This window comes from Sus scrofa, chromosome X (genome assembly GCF_000003025.6).
Source record: "Sus scrofa isolate TJ Tabasco breed Duroc chromosome X, Sscrofa11.1, whole genome shotgun sequence".
NCBI classification, from domain to species: Eukaryota; Metazoa; Chordata; class Mammalia; order Artiodactyla; family Suidae; genus Sus; species Sus scrofa.
In genome coordinates, this window is record NC_010461.5 from 49686775 (window position 1) to 49705322 (window position 18548).

Consider the following 18548-nt stretch of genomic DNA (forward strand, 5'->3'; position numbering starts at 1 on the left):
TCTGGAGTCATTCTGCATGAGTTTAGAATTCCTAGGTCTCCTCCTGTCTAACTATACAGTCTCAGAAACATTCCATGCACTTTTTGTACCTTCAATATCCCATAAAGAAAATAGACATGATAATAGGATCTATCCTATAGAGTTGCTGTGAGGGTTAAATAAGTTCATAAATGTAAAACTCAAAAATAATTTTCCTATATGAGCTTTAACTATTGCTATTATCGGGTATTTTGAAATGATAGCCATTATTAATATGTTTATGTTTACTCATAAGAAGAGATTATCTACATTTAGTTTATATAAAAGAATTCTGGACAAGAGGAGAGGATACGAGAGTTTTATTTTTCCTAGTTTTCCCTCAGCCCCTCATAGGCTCTGCCTCCCACAATGCAGATATTAACAACTTCTTTCTTACTTTGTAATCCTTCTTTGTTACAGATTGTTTGACACTTCATTCATTTCTCTAGAGCAGTGGTCCCCAACCGAGGGCAGTTTTGTCCCCCAGGGGATATGTGACAATGTCTGAAAATATTTTTGATTGTCACAAATTTGCATCAAGTGGGGAGAGGACAAGGATGTTGTGAAACATGTCACAATGCACTCCATAACAAAGAATTTTCTGGCTCAAAATAAAATAGTGCCCATAAACCATTGAGTATTGAGAAAGCTGGCTTCCTTTCAGCCTTGTTGTTAGAGCCAGGGAAGAAGTCACGAAAAAAATGATGATTTGACCAATTTCTTATGTAAGATTAGGTCAATATCAGTTAAATTTTTTGTTAAGACTAGAGCCAGGGAAGAAGTCACGAAAAAAATGATGATTTGAACAATTTCTTATGTAAGATTAGGTCAATATCAGTTAAATTTTTTGTGAAGACTAGGGCTGTAGATGGAATAATAAAAGTATCATTTATAGTGTGCCTACTGTGTACTAGGAATCTTGCATATGTTATCTTAAATTTACATATCAAAGAGCAAGAAATTGGCAATTCTGGGTCTTTTATGGATCCATATAAATTTTTGGATTTTTTATTCTAGTTCTGTAAAAAATGTCATGGGTAATTTGAAAGAGATTGCATTGAATCTGTAGATTGCTTTGGGTAGTATGGCCATTTTTACCATATTAATTCTTCCAAATCAGGAGCATGGAATTCTTTACATTTCTTTGAATTCTCTTTAATTTCCTTGATTAATTTTTGATAGTTCTCAGCATATAAGTCTTTCACCTCCTTGTTTGGGTTTATTCCTAGGAATTTAATTTTTTGGGGTGTGATTTTTGAAAGGTATTGTATTTTTATATTCCTTTTCTAATATTTCATTGTTAGTATACAGAAATGCAACTTATTTCTGAATGTTAGTCTTGTATCCTGCTACTTTGCTGAATTCGTTGATCAGTTTGACTAGTTTTTGTGTGGAGTCCTTAAGGATTTCTGTATTTAGCTACAATTTTAACTCTTCTCTTCCACCTTGGATACCATTTATTTCTTTTGTTTGTCTGATTGCTGTGGCTAGGACTTCTAATACTATGTTGAATAAAAGTGGTGAGAGCTTGTCTTGCTCTAGATTTTAGCGGGAAGGCTTTCAGCTTTTCTCCATTGAATATTATATTTACTGTGGGTTTGTTGTAAATGGTTTTTATTATACGATATGTTCCCTCTCTACCCACTTTGGTAAGAGTTTCTTTTTATCATGAATGGCTGTTGGACTTTGTCAAATGCTTTTCTTCATCTACTGAGATGATCACGTGGTTTTTGACTTTTCTGTTGTTAATGTGGTGCATGACATTGATTGAATTGCATATGCAGAACAATACTTGTGAACCCATGAGGGATCCTACTTGGTCGTGGTGTATGATCTTTTTTATATGTTGTTGGATGCAGTTAGCTAAAATTTTGTTGAGAATTGTGTCTATTCGTCAAAGATATTGGCCTATAATTTTCTTTTTTGTTAGTATGTTTGTCTGGTTTTGGTATTAGAGTGATGGTGGCTTCATAGATTGTTTTTGGAGTGTGGAACAAAAACCAAGCAGGAGGCATAACTCTCCCAGACTTCAGACAGTATTGAAAGCCACAGTAATCAAGACAGTGTGGTACTGGTATCAAAATAGACATAAAGACCAATGGAACAGAATAGAGAACCTGGAAATAAACCCAGATACCGATGGTTAATCAATCTTCAGCAAAGGAGACAAGAATATAAAATGGGAAAATGACAGTCTTTTCAGCAAGTGGTGCTGGGAAACCTGGACAGCCACATGCAAATCAATGAAACTGGAACACTCCATCACACCATGTACAAAAATAAACTCAAAATGGCTTAAAGATTTAAATGTAAGACAAGACACCATCAGAATCCTAGAAAAGAACATAGGAGAACATTCTCTGATATCAACCTTACAAATGCTTTCTTAGGTCAGTCTCCCAACGCAACAGAAATAAAAACAAAAGTTTTTCCAAGGAAGATGTACAGATGGCCAACAAGCACATGAAAAAATGCTCAACATCCCTGATTATTAGAGAAATTCAAATCAAAACTATCATGAGATACCACCTCACACCAGTCAGAATGGCCATCATTAATAAGTTCACAAATAACAATTGCTGGAGGGATGTGGATAAAAGGGAACCCTCCTGCACTGTTGGTGGGAATGTAAACTGGTACAACCACTATGGAGAACAGTATGGAGGCACCTTAGAAATCTATACATAGAACTACCATCTGACCCAGCAGTCCCACTCTTGGGCATATATCCAGACAAAACTTTACTTAAAAAAGACACATGCACCCACATGTTCATTGCAGCTCTATTCACAATAGCCAAGACATGGAAACAACCCAAATGTCCATCAACAGATGATTGGATAGGAAGATGTGGTATATATACACAATGGAATGCTACTCAGCCATAAAAAGAACAAAATAATGTCATTTGTAGCAACATGGATGGGACTAGAGACTCTCTAACTGAGTGAAGTAAAGACAAATACCATATGATATCACTTCTATCTGGAATCTAATATAAGGCATAAATTAACCTTTCCACAGAAAAGAAAATCATAGACTTAGGGAATAGACTTGTGGTTGCCAAGGGGGAGGCTGAGGGAATGGGATGGTTGGGGAGCTTGTGGTTAATAGATGCAGACTATTGCCTTTGGAATGGATTAGCAATGAGATCCTGCAGTGTAGCACTTGAAACTATGTCTAGTCACTTATGATGGAGCACGATATTGTAAGAAAGTGGAATGTGCACATGTATGTGTAACTTGGTTACCATGTTGTACAGTAGAAAAAAAAATTGTATTGGGGAAATAACTATTAAAAGAAGAAATAAATCAATGGGGCCTAATCAAACTGACATTTATTGCTCTAATACCTGCTCTTTTTTGTTTATTTTCCTGGGTCATTTTCTTTCTTTCTTTTTTTTTTTCCCACTGTACAGCAAGGGGATCAAGTTATCCTTACATGTATACATTTTTTCCCCCACCCTTTGTTCTGTTGCAATATGAGTATCTAGACATAGTTCTCAATGCTACTCAGCAGGATTTCCTTGTAAATCTAAGTTGTGTCTGATAACCCCAAGCTCCTGAGCCCTCCCACTCCCTCCTCCCATTGGGCAGCTGTCCTGGGTCATTTTCTACATGCTACAAGTTCAGTTAGAGAATAAGTTGGAGATTTTGAAGATCTCTGGAATTGTATACTTTGGTGGAGTATCCAGGCTTAAGGCCTCAGCTTGATGAGTAAGGCCCTTAACTCTGGAGCCGTTTGTATACTAAACTAGAAGATTGTTTTATGATGATTGAGATCACTATTCATGTACATACTCAGAAAACATTTACTGAGAACTTCATAGGCACATAATTCTAAAGGACTAGTAGGAGTTAGCCTAATAGAAAAGATGTATGTAACTTTCTCTTATTCTTTGAATCTCTCCTATATTTATGATTATCATTCTTAATATTAACTCATTTTTATGCCCCCTCTTTCTATCACATCACACTTGTTGGGGATTTTCTGTTTTATGAGTGTTTAAACATGATTTTACTCATCGTTTTATACAGATTTTGTTATTTTGTAAATTTTTCTTGTCAGAAAATTGTATACTTATTTCCTTATACTTTTTTCATTTCTTTTTGCATTTCATTGTTTACATTTTTATAAAGAAATTATTTTTCTATTATAACTTGGATAGCTTATATTTTGTCTAACTTTATGAATAATATTTTTATGAGAAATGATATTAGCTTTAACATAGATTTTGATGAGAAATGTTCCCTTTATATTATTTTCTGGATAATTTGGAATTTTAAATTTGTTTACCTTTTAGCCCCATCGATTACAGTAGAAAAGTGTTTTTCAAAATAATTAAGCATTTTATTTTATTTTTAAATTTATTTTATTTTATAATTGTTATTTCCCCAATATAATTTTTTATCCTGCTGTACAGCATGCTGACCCAGTGGCACATACATGTACACATTCTATTTTCTCACATTATCATGCTCCATCATAAGTGATGGTGTTTTTTATTATAATTGATTTGTAATGTTCTGTCAATTTCTATCATACAGCAAAGTGACCTAGTTATACATATATATATATATATACATACACACATTCTTTTTCTCACATTATCCTCCATCCTGATCTATAACAAGTGATTGGATGTAGTTCTCTGCTTTACAGCAGTATCCCATTGCCCAACCACTGCAGATGCAACAGTTTTCATCCCCTACTCCAGACTCCCATTCCATGTCAATTCATCCCCCTCCCTCTGGCAAGCACAAGTCTGTTCTCCATGTCCATGATCTGTTTCTGTTTGGTAGATGGATCATTTGTGCCATATATTAGATTCTAGATATAAGTGATAGCATATGGTGTCTGTTTTTCTCCTTTTGACTTACTTCACTCAGTATGAGAGTCTTTAGTTCCTTCCATGTTGCTGCAAATGGCATTATTTTGTCTTTTTTATGGCTGAGTAGTATTCCATCGTATATATGTACCACATCTTCTTAATCCAGTCATCTGTTGATGGATATTTATATTATTTCCATGTCTCAGCTATTGTGAATAGTGCTGTGATGAACATATGGATGCATGTATCTTTTTCAATGAAAGTTTTGTCTGGATCTATGCCCAAGAGTGGGATTACTGGTCATATGGTAGTTCTATATTTAGTTTTCTGAGCTATCTCCATACTGTTTTCCATAGTAGTTGTACCAATTTACAATCCTACCAACAGTGCAGGAGGGTTCCCTTTTCTCCACATCGTCTCCAGCATTTGCTGTTTGTTGACTTGTTAATAATGGCCACTTTAACTGGTGTGAGGTGATACCTCATTGAAGTTTTGATTTGAATTTCTCTAATAATTAGTGATGTTGAGCATTTTTTCATGTACTGCTGGCCATCTCTATGTCTTCTTTGGAGAAATGTCTATTTAGGTCTTCTGCCCACTTTTTGATTGGGTTGTTTGTTGTTGTTGAGTTTTATGAGTTGTTTATATATTTTGGAGATTAAACCTTTGTTGGTTCAATCATTTGAAAAAATTTTCTCCCATTTCTGTGGGTTGTCTTTTCATTTTTTAATGGTTTCTTTCACTTTTCAGATGCTTTTGAGTTTAATTAGGTCCCATTGGTTTATTTGTGTCTTCTTTCTATGACGTGGTTCAACTTATGTCAAAGAGCATTCTGCCTATGTTATCCTCTAGGAGTTTTATAGTACCTGGCCTTACATTAAGTCTTCAATCCATTTGAGTGTATTTTTAACTATGGTGTTATAAAATGATCTAATTTAATTCTCTTACACATGATTGTCCAGTTTTCCCAGTGCCATTTATTGAGATTATCTTTCCCCCACTTTATTTTCCTGTCCTCTTTGTCAGAGACTAGTTGACCATAGGTGCTTCGATTTATTTCTATTTCTGGGCTTTATGTCATGTTCCATTGATCTATGTTTCTTTTTTTCTTTTCTTTTCTTATTTCTTTTTGCAAGTACCATGATGTTTTGATGACTATAGCTTTGTAGTAGAGTATGAAGGCAGGGAACATGATTCCTCCAGTTCTATTTTTCCTTTTCAATATTGCTTTAGCTATTCAAGGTCTTTTGTGTTTCCATACAAATTTTAAAATAGTTAAGCCTTTTAAAAATCATCTTTTTTTAGGTTTCTAGTATTACTGGATTATGATCATTGACCTATTTGATGTAAACTGTTTTTTCTTTTTGTGATTAAATACATGATTACTTTGTTAATGATTTCAGTAACAGAGAGAATATTCCTTCTTGATGGAATAAAAGTTCTTTCTCCGTATGTCCTTGAGCAAATTGATTGTATTGCAAAATACCCGAATATATCCTTATTTTTCACTACTTGATTTGTTAGTTTCTGAAAGAGTTATATTATTTGTTACTGTACTTTTATTTCTAATCATGTTTCCTTTGTATTCTTACAAGTTTATTCTCTAGCTATTTTCTTGCTTTTTAAATACAAAAATATAACTTATATCATCTTCATGGATTGTACCATTTTATGTCTCAGTCTTGAAATTTGCTTTATCTGATATTAGTGGTGCCAACCCAGCTTGTTTATTATTTGCATTCACTTAGTATTCTTTTTCCCATCTTTTTATGTTCAACCTTTCATTGTCTCTTTGTTCCAAGTGAATTTCTAATAAAAATGTACAGCTGAGCTGGTTTTTTTAGCCAATTTAAGTCTTTGTTCTCTGATAGAAGAATTCAGTCCTTCTTACTTATTATGATGTAATTAATTCTTTCCATTTTTGTAATGTTTATAATTTTTTATACTGGTTTTCACTTTTTCCTGTCCTTACTTTTTTTTCTGTCTTGATCTAGTTTCTTTTCATTTCATTTTCATTCTCTTTATTTAGGAATTATACTTTGCTTTTTAATTTTCTAGTGCTTATGATCCAATTTATAAGAATTATAATATATTCCTAACCTAATATCCTTGGCCTAGGTTTGTCAGATTTAGCAAATAAAAATATAGGATACTCAGCTAAATTTCAATTTCAGGTAAACAACATATGATTTCTAGTATAATTATCCCCATACAATATTTAGGAATATTTATACTAAAAATTATTTGCTAATTATCTGAAATTAAAATTTTATTCAGTATCCTTTATTTTATCTAGATATTGTAACTTAATGTGCTTTTATGTCTCTACTCCTCAACTCCTGGGTTTTGCAAAGGATATGTATAATATTAAGGTTCAAGGTATCCTGGTTATTTACTATAAAAAATACTCACTTGTTGATTATATATGCATAGTATCTCTGGACTCTAAATTCTGTTTACTTTGTTAACCAAGAATTCCAACAATGGAGACCCGGCTGAGGCAAAAATAAAATGATTTTATTGGGGGGTTGTTAAGATTGCAGCACACAGCCAAGAAAGCACCTGAATTGCATTCTGCCAGACTACAAAATGGAGGATGCTTATAAAGTAAAAAACTGCAAGGCTATGGTTAGTTATGAGAGTTGTTTATAGAGTATTACAGTGGGAGCTGACAAGAAGAGTGCTTGTTAAGCAAATATTGGGTTTCAAAATGATAATTATAACATATTGTGAAGTGGGGGGGAGGATTTTCAAACTATAAGATTGCATCTAGCAGTTGCAAGCAGATACTGTTTTGAAAATGACTGGTGGTGTCCTTGAGTTTGATACAGTCCAGAAAGTAAAAGTTCTCAGTGATACAGGAATACCTAAAATGACATCTACATTCCTACCCTGCCCTATTTTGGCTGCCTGAACTGCAGTCAGTTTTGATTTTTAAATGATATTAAATTTGTCAACTTAGAGGGGAATTGATGCTTTTTATCTCTACCCATTGTTCAGAGCCTTCTAATACTGATATCCTCTTGATTTCTTAGCTTCAGAAGAGACATATATTGTCTCCTCACAGTGGACTGCACTAGATAAATCACAGTAGATATCCCAAATGAAAATCTATTAATGCACATACCAGAATTTCATTAAATAATTGTTGAATGGATGAATTGTTCAAAAAATAAACACCCACTAACTTAATTATTGTATTTTGCAGGTGAAGTGCATAGATGTTGTTCAGGCTTATATCAACAGAATCAAGGATGTGAACCCAATGATCAATGGAATCGTCAAGTACAGGTGAACATTTTTACCCTCTCGTAGTTTTTATTCTATTGCTATTGCTATTCCATCTTGATGTATTGCTTGGATTCCAATCCACCTGTGTCCTTCCTTTGATTTCCCACTGGGACTGCTCTGACTTCTAATTCAACACTTCCTACCCTTTATTTAGCTTTTGTTGTCTTCTGTGACAATCAGAACTTAGAGTATGCCTGGAGATCAGCTTGAAGAATACACAGACGGCTAATGCTGTAGCAAGCAAGAGCCCCCCAAGCAAACTCAGGGTCTATATTTTATTAGGATTGTGAACAGAAAGCATGGGGGGCAGAGACTATAGATAAAACTTACAAGGACCACACAAGCCTGGGGGGATTATAAGTAACAGAGTCTGTTCTAACAATCATCAGGTCTTATCTTAGGAAGGTATACATTAATCTTTACAGCAGGACTGTTTGTTCTCCTTACAGGGCCCCTAAGCCTTAACTATCTAAAGTTCTTTCTTAGGGTAACCTTCTTGGCATTTCAAAAGGAAGTCATGGTTTTCCATGACCTCTTTATTCTGTTTTCTTTCCTTACTCTAGCTACATGCTTTCAAGCTTGAGGCTTATGGCCCTGTTTTCTTCCACCCACAAGCTTTTATATTTATATGTCCGCTTCCTCCTGCCTCCTATTGACTGCAACATGTTTGATGGCAAAGAACAAATTTCCATGGATTTTACATATCAAACATCCAGCACAAGGCGGGAAACTTGGTGGACATCATTGAATACTTACTGCATTAATGAGCTTTGGAAGTGACTCTAAGAGAACCCTCACTTCACCTGACACTTTCCAATGTGGATTTAGTATAGTAGATGGTATTTTTAAAAGGCATTATATGTGTGACTTCTACATCTCAGTTGCCAAGTAAACCTTTTTAGGGAGCCAGGAAGTATTAAATGACAAAACTTGGATTTGTTTCCTATAGCATCCTACACAGTGACTAGAACAATTCTTTTTTAAAAAATGAATTTTATTATATTTATTGTTATACAACCATCATCACAACCTAATTTTAGAACATTTCCCTATGAGACCCCCAGTCCACCCTCTCCCTCCCCCGACCTGTGCTCTTTAGTAACCATAAGTTTTTAAAGTCTGTGAATCTGTTTCTGTTCTGCAAGTAAGTTCATTTATATCGTATTTTTTAGATTCCAGATACAAGATACATATGATGTTTGTCTCTCACTGTCTAACTAACTTCACTTGGTGTGATAATTTCTAGGTCCATCCATGTTGCTGCAAATGGCATTATTTCATTCTTTTTTATGGATGAGTAATAGTCCATTGTATATATGTACCACATCTTCTTTATCCATTTCTCTGGCAATAGACATTTAGGTTGCTTCCATGTCTTGGCTATTGTGTATAGTGCTGCAATGAACATTGCATTACATATATCTTTTCAAGTCATGGTTTTCTGTGGATAGATGCCCAGGAGTGGGATTGCTGGATCATATGGTAGTTCTCTCTTTAGTTTTATGAGGTACTTTCATAGTATTTTCCATAGTGGTTTCACCAATTTACATTCTCACCAAAAGCGTAAGAGGTGTCCCTTTTCTCCAAAACTTCTCCAGCACTTATTGTTTTTTATTGTAGTTGATTTGCAATGTTCTGTCAATCTCTGCTGTACAGTAAAGTGACTCAGTCACTCGACAGCAAAAAATCAAACAACCCTATTGAAAAATGGGCAGAAGATATGAATAGACATTTCTCCAAAGAAGATATACAGATGGCCAACAGGCACATGAAAAAATGCTCAACATCACTAATTGTTAGAAAAATGCAAATCAAAACTACTATGAGGTATCACCTCACACCAGTCTGAATGGCCATCATTAAGAAGTCAACAAATAACAAATGCTGGAAAGGGTATGGGGGAAAGAGTACCCTCCTTCACTGTTGGTGGGAATATAAATTAGTACAAACACTGTGGAAAATAGTATGGAGGTACATCAGAAAACTAAATATAGAACTACCATATGATCCAGCAATCCCACCCTTGGGCATATATCCAGACAAAACTTTCCTTCAAAAAGACACATGCACCCTCATGTTCATTGCAGCACTATTCACAATAGCCAAGACATGGAAACAACCTCAATGTCCATCAACAGATGAATGGATTAAGAAAATGTGGTATATGTACACAATGGAATACTACTCCACCATAAAAAAGGATGAAATAATGCCATTTGCAGCAACGTGGTTTCAACTAGAGATTCTTATACTGAGTGAACTAAGTCAGAAAGAGAAAGACAAATACCATATGATGTCATCTATATCTGGAATCTAATATATAGCACACATGAACCTATCTACAGAAAATAAACAAACTCATGGACGTGGAGAACAGACTTGTGTTTGCCAAGGGGAAGGAGGAGTGAGTGGGATGACTGGAGATTTGAGTTAGTAGATGAAAACTATTGCATTTGGAGTGGATAAGCAATGAGATCCTGCTCTATAGCTCAGGGAACTATATCTAGTCACTTGTGATGGAACATGATGGAGGATAATGGGGAAAAAAGATCAATTCTTATCATATTATGATATAGGGAAAAATTTTGCAGGTCTCAATCATTCGTATATCATGTTTAGCATTTTTGTCTTGTTTGTGCAGCAACTCTGTTGTTAATATATAATACAATTGAATCACTTATATTGTCAATTATTTTTGAATGAAAATATATATTACTACAAAAAATTGAAAACTATAATTACTTGATATAGATGGTTGCTGTCTATTAACCTAAAACAAATAGCCAGATATTTCATCTGAAAGATAGATTTATTTGGGATCATAGGAGAATTGCACTTCAAGTTTTGCAACCATGGGGAGCCAAGTGCAAGTCCCTCATAGGGCAAAGGAAGGAGAATGCTTTTATATAGAGGAAAGGAAGATGGGAGGGCTATAGTAAACAAAGAGTCCATAGCTTTTCATTTGCTTAGTCCTTTCATGGAAGAAAAAGCATCTTTCTTCTTCCTTTGGAGCTCTGTTTTAGTCACAGGGCATGAGAGCTCCCCATTGTAGACCCCTACTCTATTTTTTGATGTTTCTCTTATTAATTTTTATATGTATACATAAATAAAATGAAAAAGTAGCTAGTATTATGAAATTATAAACATTTAAAACATATTTATGAAATACAAGCAGCACATCAAATGAATTTGTATCATACTCATTGTTTTAATTAATTTATTCTTTGAGGTTCTTATTCTTTTTATATATATGTATATTTTATTTCCCCAATACATTATTTTTTTTCCACTATGGAGAACAGTATGGAGGTACCTTAGAAAACTATACGTAGAACTATCACATGACCCAGTAATCCCACGCTTGGGCAAAACTTTGCTTAAAAAAGACACATGCACATGCATGTTCATTGCAGCACTATTCACAATAGCCAAGACATGGAAACAACCCAAATGTCCTTTGACGGATGATTGGATTAGGAAGCTGTGGTATATATACACAATAGAATACTACTCAGTCATAAGAAGAACAAAATAATGCCATTTGCAGCAACATGGATGGAACTAGAGACTCTCATTGCGTGAAGTAAGTAAGAAAGAGAAACACTAGGTATTTTATTTTATTTTATTTTATTTTATTTTATTTTATTTTATTTTTGTCTTTTTAGGACTGCACCCATGGCATATGGAGGTTCCCAGGCTAGGTCTAATTGGAGCTGTGGCTGTTGGCCTGATCTGAGCCGTGTCTGTGACCTTCCCCACACACAGCTCACAGCAACACTGGATCCTTAACCCACTGAGCGAGGCCAGGGATTGAACCTGTAACCTCATGGTTTCTAGTCTGATTCGTTTCTGCTGCACCACAAAGGGAACTCCAATACTAGTTATTTTATAAATGATTTCTTATCTAATCATTTCAACAGCTTTTCAAAAAATTAAAAATCCCTACATTATAGGTGTCACTGCTGTGATCCAGAGAAGTTAAGCTACTTTTTAGGGTCAAAAAGGTAGTGTGTGACAGAGTCATGATCCAAATATATAGACATCTGGTGCCAAAAACAGAAGTACAGAAAGTCTTTATGTTCTAGGAATTCTCCTTTGTCCCTTTCTTTTTTCTATGGGCCAGCTGTCTTCTAGTCACATATTCCAACATTTCAAGCAGCTCCTCTTCCCAAAGTTATTTCCACAGATTGTGCACTGTTGTATATTTGAGATGTAATTTGTGTTTAATTTGTTGACAAAATATGTGTTTAAACATATAAGAAACAGAGGGAAATTCTGCTATTTTTCTCTATTACTTTTTAAGAAATACAAGTCATAAGGAGGGAGGTATTTGGTTGTGGGGCTTATTTCTGTTTGTGAGGATATTAATAAAGTTTTGACAGAATTAAATTGTCCTTGTTGAAAGTGATGGTTTGAAACTACAAATAGGAAAGTAGAGAGGTTATTGGTGGGTGGATAGGAGAGATGGGGCAGGGCAGTAGCTATCAGAGATTGAAGATTTGCAGAGAGATAAGGAATGGATGGCTTTAGGAGAAATGTTCAGAAATAATTTTATGAAGTTCATTTACGGTATGTGTAACATCAGTGTTTTTTCCTGCTTCTCTCAAAACACTGCAAAATTGCTTTATTGTGCTAATTATAATGTTTCTATTGTACTTGAAATTAAGAATATTGGCAGTAAAATGAAAAAAAAATGTACATAAAGCACCTAGCACAGAACCTTAAATCAATTACTCAATGTAAGCTATTGTTATTGTTATGGCTATTATTACAACAGGAGCTTAGTTAGTGGATCTGACCTTATGATCATTATACACAGTTTTACTGTATTGCTATCCTCCATTTACTTGGCACTAAAACTGACTCTCTGGGTAGTTTCAGTGGTTAAAGTTACACAGCTATGAAATAGTAGGAAGAGATATGAATTCTAATTTTGCTGGTCCTTAGCTTTGTCTTTCTATTCTTGATTGACTGATAAGAAAATATTCACCATTTTATCACCTTCTTCCCAAACCTGTTCTACCTGGTCATACAAGTAAGACACCTGGCTATAACCCCGGACTCTACCTTCTTCCCTCCTTTCTGAAGTCTATTGCCCAACTCTAACTGGTCTAAAAGTTTTACTGGCTCTTCTTCTTATGCCTCATCATGCCAGTATTCTCTATTTCTTCATATCCTAGTCCCTAGCCATACTGAACCTACTCAATTTTCCTTGACTATTCTGTTCTCTGTTACCTCCATAACTTTGTATAAGTTGTTCCTTCTGCCTGGAATACCTTCCCTTTCCCCACCACTTCTATATTTGGCTGACTTGACTTTTTAGAATCCAGCTTAGGTCTTAATTACCCTTTATTTAATAATCTCAGCCTGTGTGAGGCATCTACCTTTGAGCTCCAAGAACACATTGTGCTCTTGTCATTCTTGTTTCATTCAGGTTCCAGAAGCCAAACAATTTTAACAAAAAATTTGGTATATGGACTTGTTGAAATATGTGTTTAAGGAATGAAAAAAAAACAAAATATAGCATTGGAACAACACAGAGATAATGACTGCAGGAAACACCTGTCCCCCACCCCTAGACCTGAGATAACAAAGGGAAGAGGTTGGGATTATTAGAAACATAGAAGCCCAAAGGAGGTGAATGTAGAGTTCAGACTCTGATATATGTGAAGAGGTTTCTGCTTGGCTGCTGTTGCTATCTTAGATGCTTAGAGAAGAAACCTCATAGAGCTGTAGTTCAGGTCTCTGAGGAGCAGTTGTCAGCTGACTAACACTGGTGCCTCTGAGGAGGTGTAGTGAGGCTGGTTCTAGAGTATGGAAAGAAATAGGAAGCTGGAATCACTACTGTTGCCTGGATAAAAGGCCATATTTGGTGATATGTTGTCAGGAGCAGCAAACAAACTGGAGCAAGTCAATCTCTTCACCTCTTCCCCTGCCTTCTAGTCTCTAGAATCCCATATTTGAAGAATCTAAAAGGACACCAGTTAGCAAAAGAAGACCATTTTCTGAGTCCCAATAGAAAGTGAGGGCATAGAATGCTTGGTTTGAGGCAGAGAGATAAAAGTATAATAACTGATTCAACACCACATTGACATTGTGGTCTTAATTGTCTCACCCACCGGACTTTTATATCACTCTCTCCAGAAAGCCTCCCCTGACTCCTCTCCAGTCCTGGATAGGTACACAACTTCCGTGTTCCCACAATATCCTCTTTTACCTTATTAGAGCACTAATTCTACTATACTATAAACAACATTTTTTTTTTTTACAGTTCAGCCATTAGACTGGAGTATGAAAGAGGCCAGTGATTGTGTTTTGTTCACCTCTGTATACCTTAACATCTAGCACAGTGTCAGGCACATAGAAGGAATCCAAAAAATGTTTATGGGATAAATAAAAGAAGGTGTTAGGCACTTTAGAATCATTGTATTTTGTAAATTATATACCTGAGGGTCCATGCTATTTTCCCATTTTATAAAGAATGAAACAAAGACTCAGAGAAGTTCAGAAACATGGCTAAAGTCATAAAACTACTAAATAATAGAAGGATTCCAACCTGGGTCTGTGTGACTCTATAAGTATGTATTTTTGCTGGTATATCTATCCAGGGCTGAAGAGGTGTCAGGGAAGGCTTTCTGGAGGAAGTAATGTAAAAGAAGAACTCTGAGGAATGAGAGTTCCTAAACCAGATGATAGTGCCACTGTCTATAGCCCCTGCTATACAAATGAGGGGGCTGTATAGATTCCTATCAGAGCATGAGGATAAAATCTTCCTTGGATTTTGCTCCCTTTGCTCTTGCTCTACTTAAATCGCTGGATAGGAGCAGGATTTCAGTGTATATAGATTTTAAAAGGCCTCTCAGACTTCAGGGAAGTCTTTAATTCACCCCATACTATCCAGACTATGTGTCATTCTATTGTCACAGCCTCCATTAGGACTCATTATCAGTCTATCTCCATAGAGCCAGAGTTGGGGATTCTTACCTGGGGAGCCTGGTTTTAGATTGACTAAAATTATGGGGGTTTCTTTGGTGTCAGTGGTCAAGTGTTGCCCATGGCACTGAGCCCATGTATAAGGGTATATAGTTCACTCTCTGCCCTTCTAAACTTCTCTTTGAATTCTCTGCTTTTGCTGATTATGTGTGACTTTAATTTGGGCAGTTTTAATGAAAGGTCTTTTAAGACCTTTGGAAAGTGTGCATAATTAAAGTACTAACTCTGCTCTGTACTTGGGAATAATAGGACTTTGAACTCTGACTGTTGTGCTCTATCTACCTGGTTGGGGACTACATAGGGGTCATGTGTTCCAGAAACCCTATCTTACTACCAGCAAAAATGATGTAAATAAATAGTGCTGATAACATTTTACAAATAGAACCTGTCAAAGAAGTACCTGCTATAGATCTTCATTGTTTTCCTGATATACAGGCTTATACTCTGCTTTCTAAATTTCATGTTACTGATTATCTGAGCTCCGTGATTTGGGCAATTTGATTTTGGCTTAGTCAGCTTAAATCCTAATTCTTTGATTTTCCTAACAGAAATTTCCTTTCAGCCAAATTTCTGTTGACTGTCAGATGATATTAGTAATGATGATAGTAATAGCCACCTTTTATTGAGTGGCTTGTGTGTGCTAGGTACTATCTTTATGTTTTTATCATTTTAATGACAGAGCAAGTAAGGCCTTATTGCTAACCCCTGTTTTATAAATGGTGAAATGAAGGTTTAAGAAGGTGTCACTTGCAAGGTCACATAGCCATCTAAGATCAATCTTCCTTCAAAGCTTGGATCCACTTGAATACAGAGCTTGCAGTTGGCCAGATTCTGTATATTTTCAGGAGCCAGATTGTTTTTCACATGAATATCTTGCTGTATCTAACTGGCTGTCATAGCTCACTCATTTTTTTTCCAACATAAGCAAGCTTCTCTAAAACTTAGTCAACAGTTATTTTATCTTCATCATCATCTCTTATTTACATTGACATTCGCTGAAACCTAGTGTCTGTCTATACCAGTCAACTAAAACCGCCTTGCCAATTCTATTATTTTAGATGCTTTTCACTGAAAAAACAGAAAACTCAACTTGAAATATCTAAAAACAATGAGGAAAATATATTATGCCATAAAACAGGAAGTCCTTAGGTAGATAAATCCCACAATTGATTAATTCCGAGGCTTTAAATTGTCATCAATAGCTTATGTATTCAGTCTTTTCCTTGGACATCCTAGTTTGTCAGCCTTAGTTCTCAGGGTAGATTTTCACATTGTCGTAAGATGGCTGCCATGGTGGCCAGGTGCCTCTATGTAAACCAGTTTATGGTATTTGTTTATCTGACTTACTTCACTTAGTATGAGTCTCTAATTCTGTCCATGTTGCTGCAAATGGCATTTTGTCATTTTTATGGATAAATAGCATTCCACTGTATATACGTATACCACATCTTCTTAATTCATTCATCTGTCAATGGATATTTAGGATATTTCTATGTCTTGGCTATTATGAGTAGTGAACATAGAGGTGCATTTATTTTTTCAATGAAAGTTTTGTCCTGATATATGCCCAGGAGTGAGATATGGTAGTTCTACATTTAGTTTTCTAAGGTACTTCCATACCATTTTCCACAGTGGTTGTACCAATTTATATTCCCACCAATAATGAAGGAGGGTTCCCTTTTCTCTGTATCCTCTCCAGCATTTGTTGTTTGTCAACTTGTTAATGATGGCCATTCTAACCATCAATGAGGTGATACCTCATTGAAATTTTGATTTGCATTTCTATAATAATTAATGATGTTGAGCATCTTTGTCATGTGCCTGCTGGCCATCTGTATGTCTTCTTTGGAGATATGTCTCTTTAGCTCTTCTGCCCACTTTTCAATTGGTTTGTTTTTTGGTGTTGTGTTGTAGTAGTTGTTTATATATTTTGGAGATTAAGCCTTTGTTGGTTGAATCATTTGCAAAGAATTTCTCCCATTCTTGGGTTGTCTTTTCTTTTCTTTCTTTTCTTTTTCTTTTTTTTTTTTTTTTGTCTTTTTGCCATTTTCTTAGGCTGCTCCTATGACATATGGAGGTTCCCAGGCTAGGGGTTAAATCGGAGCTGTAGCTGCCAGCCTACACCAGAGCCACAGCAACACAGCATCTGAGCCAGGTCTGCAACCTACACCAAGCTCACAGCAAAGCCGGATCCTTAACCCACTGAGCAAGGCCAGGGGTCGAACCTGCAACATCATGGTTCCTAGTCAGATTCGTTAATGACTGCACCACAATGGGAATGCCTGTCTTTTCATTTTTTAATGGTTTCCTTTGCTGTGCAGAAGATTTTTAATTTAATTAGATCCCATTGGATTATTTTTATTTTTATTGACCTTATTCTAGGAAGTGAATCAAACAAGATGTTGCTGTAATTTATGTCAAAGAGCATTCTGCCTATGTTTTCCTCTCAGAGTTTTATAGTATCTGGCCTTACATTTAGGTCTTTAATTCATTTTGAGATTATTTTTGTGTATGGTGGTAGAGAATATTTGAATTACATTCTTTTACATGCAGCTGTCCAGTTTTCCCAGCACCACTTATTGAAGAGACTATCTTTGCTTCAATGTATGTTCTTGCCTCCTTTGTCATAGATTAGTTGACCATAGGTGCTTGGGTTTATTTATGGGATTTCTATCATGTTACATTGATCATTGATCTATGTTTCTTTTTTTGTTCTAGTACCATACTGTTTTGATTACTATATCTTCAAAGAATAGTCCTAAGTCAGGGAGCCTGACTATTTGAAGTCTTTTGTGTTTCCATACAAATTTTAAAATATTTTGTTCTAGTTCTGTAAGGAATGTCACTGGTAATTTGATAGGGATTGAATTGAATCTGTAGATGGCCTTAGGTAGTATTGTCATTTTGACTGTATTGATTCTTCCAATCCAAGAGCATGGTATATCTTTCCATCTATATGTTTCATCTTTCATTTCTTTCATCAGTGTCAGACTTTTCAGAGTACAGGTCTTTTGTCTATTTAGGTAGGTTTATTCCTAAGTATGTTTTCTTTTTGATGTGATGGTAAATGGTATGGTTTCCTTAATTTCTCTTTCTGATTTTTCATTGTTAGTATATAAAAATGCCATAAATTTCTGTGTATTAATTTAGTATCCTACAACTTTACAAAATTCATTGATGAACTCTAATAGTTTTCTTGCAGTGTGCTTAGGATTTTTCAGGTATAGTATCATGTTATCTGCAAACAGTGATTGTTTTACTTATTTTTTTTTCCAGTGTGGATTTATTTTATTTCTTTTTTTTCTCTGATTCTGATGGCTAGGATGTCCAAAACTATGTTGAATAACATTGGTGAAAGTGGACATCCTTGTCTTGTTCCTGATCTTAGTGGAAATGTTTTCAGGTTTTTAAAATT

At 35.3% G+C, this 18548-nt stretch overlaps 1 protein-coding gene across 6 annotated transcripts in view; it reads left to right on the plus strand.

The window, feature by feature from the left end:
• FAAH2 (fatty acid amide hydrolase 2) overlaps positions 1-18548 on the plus strand; it is a 58962-nt gene that overhangs the window by 1490 nt on the left and 38924 nt on the right. For all 6 annotated transcript variants that reach the window (XM_013986212.2, XM_005673689.3, XM_013986208.2 and 3 more), the window contains exon 2: positions 8058-8140. In XM_013986212.2, coding sequence (XP_013841666.1) covers positions 8058-8140 — 83 coding nt within the window. The remainder of the gene's footprint in view (positions 1-8057; positions 8141-18548) is intronic.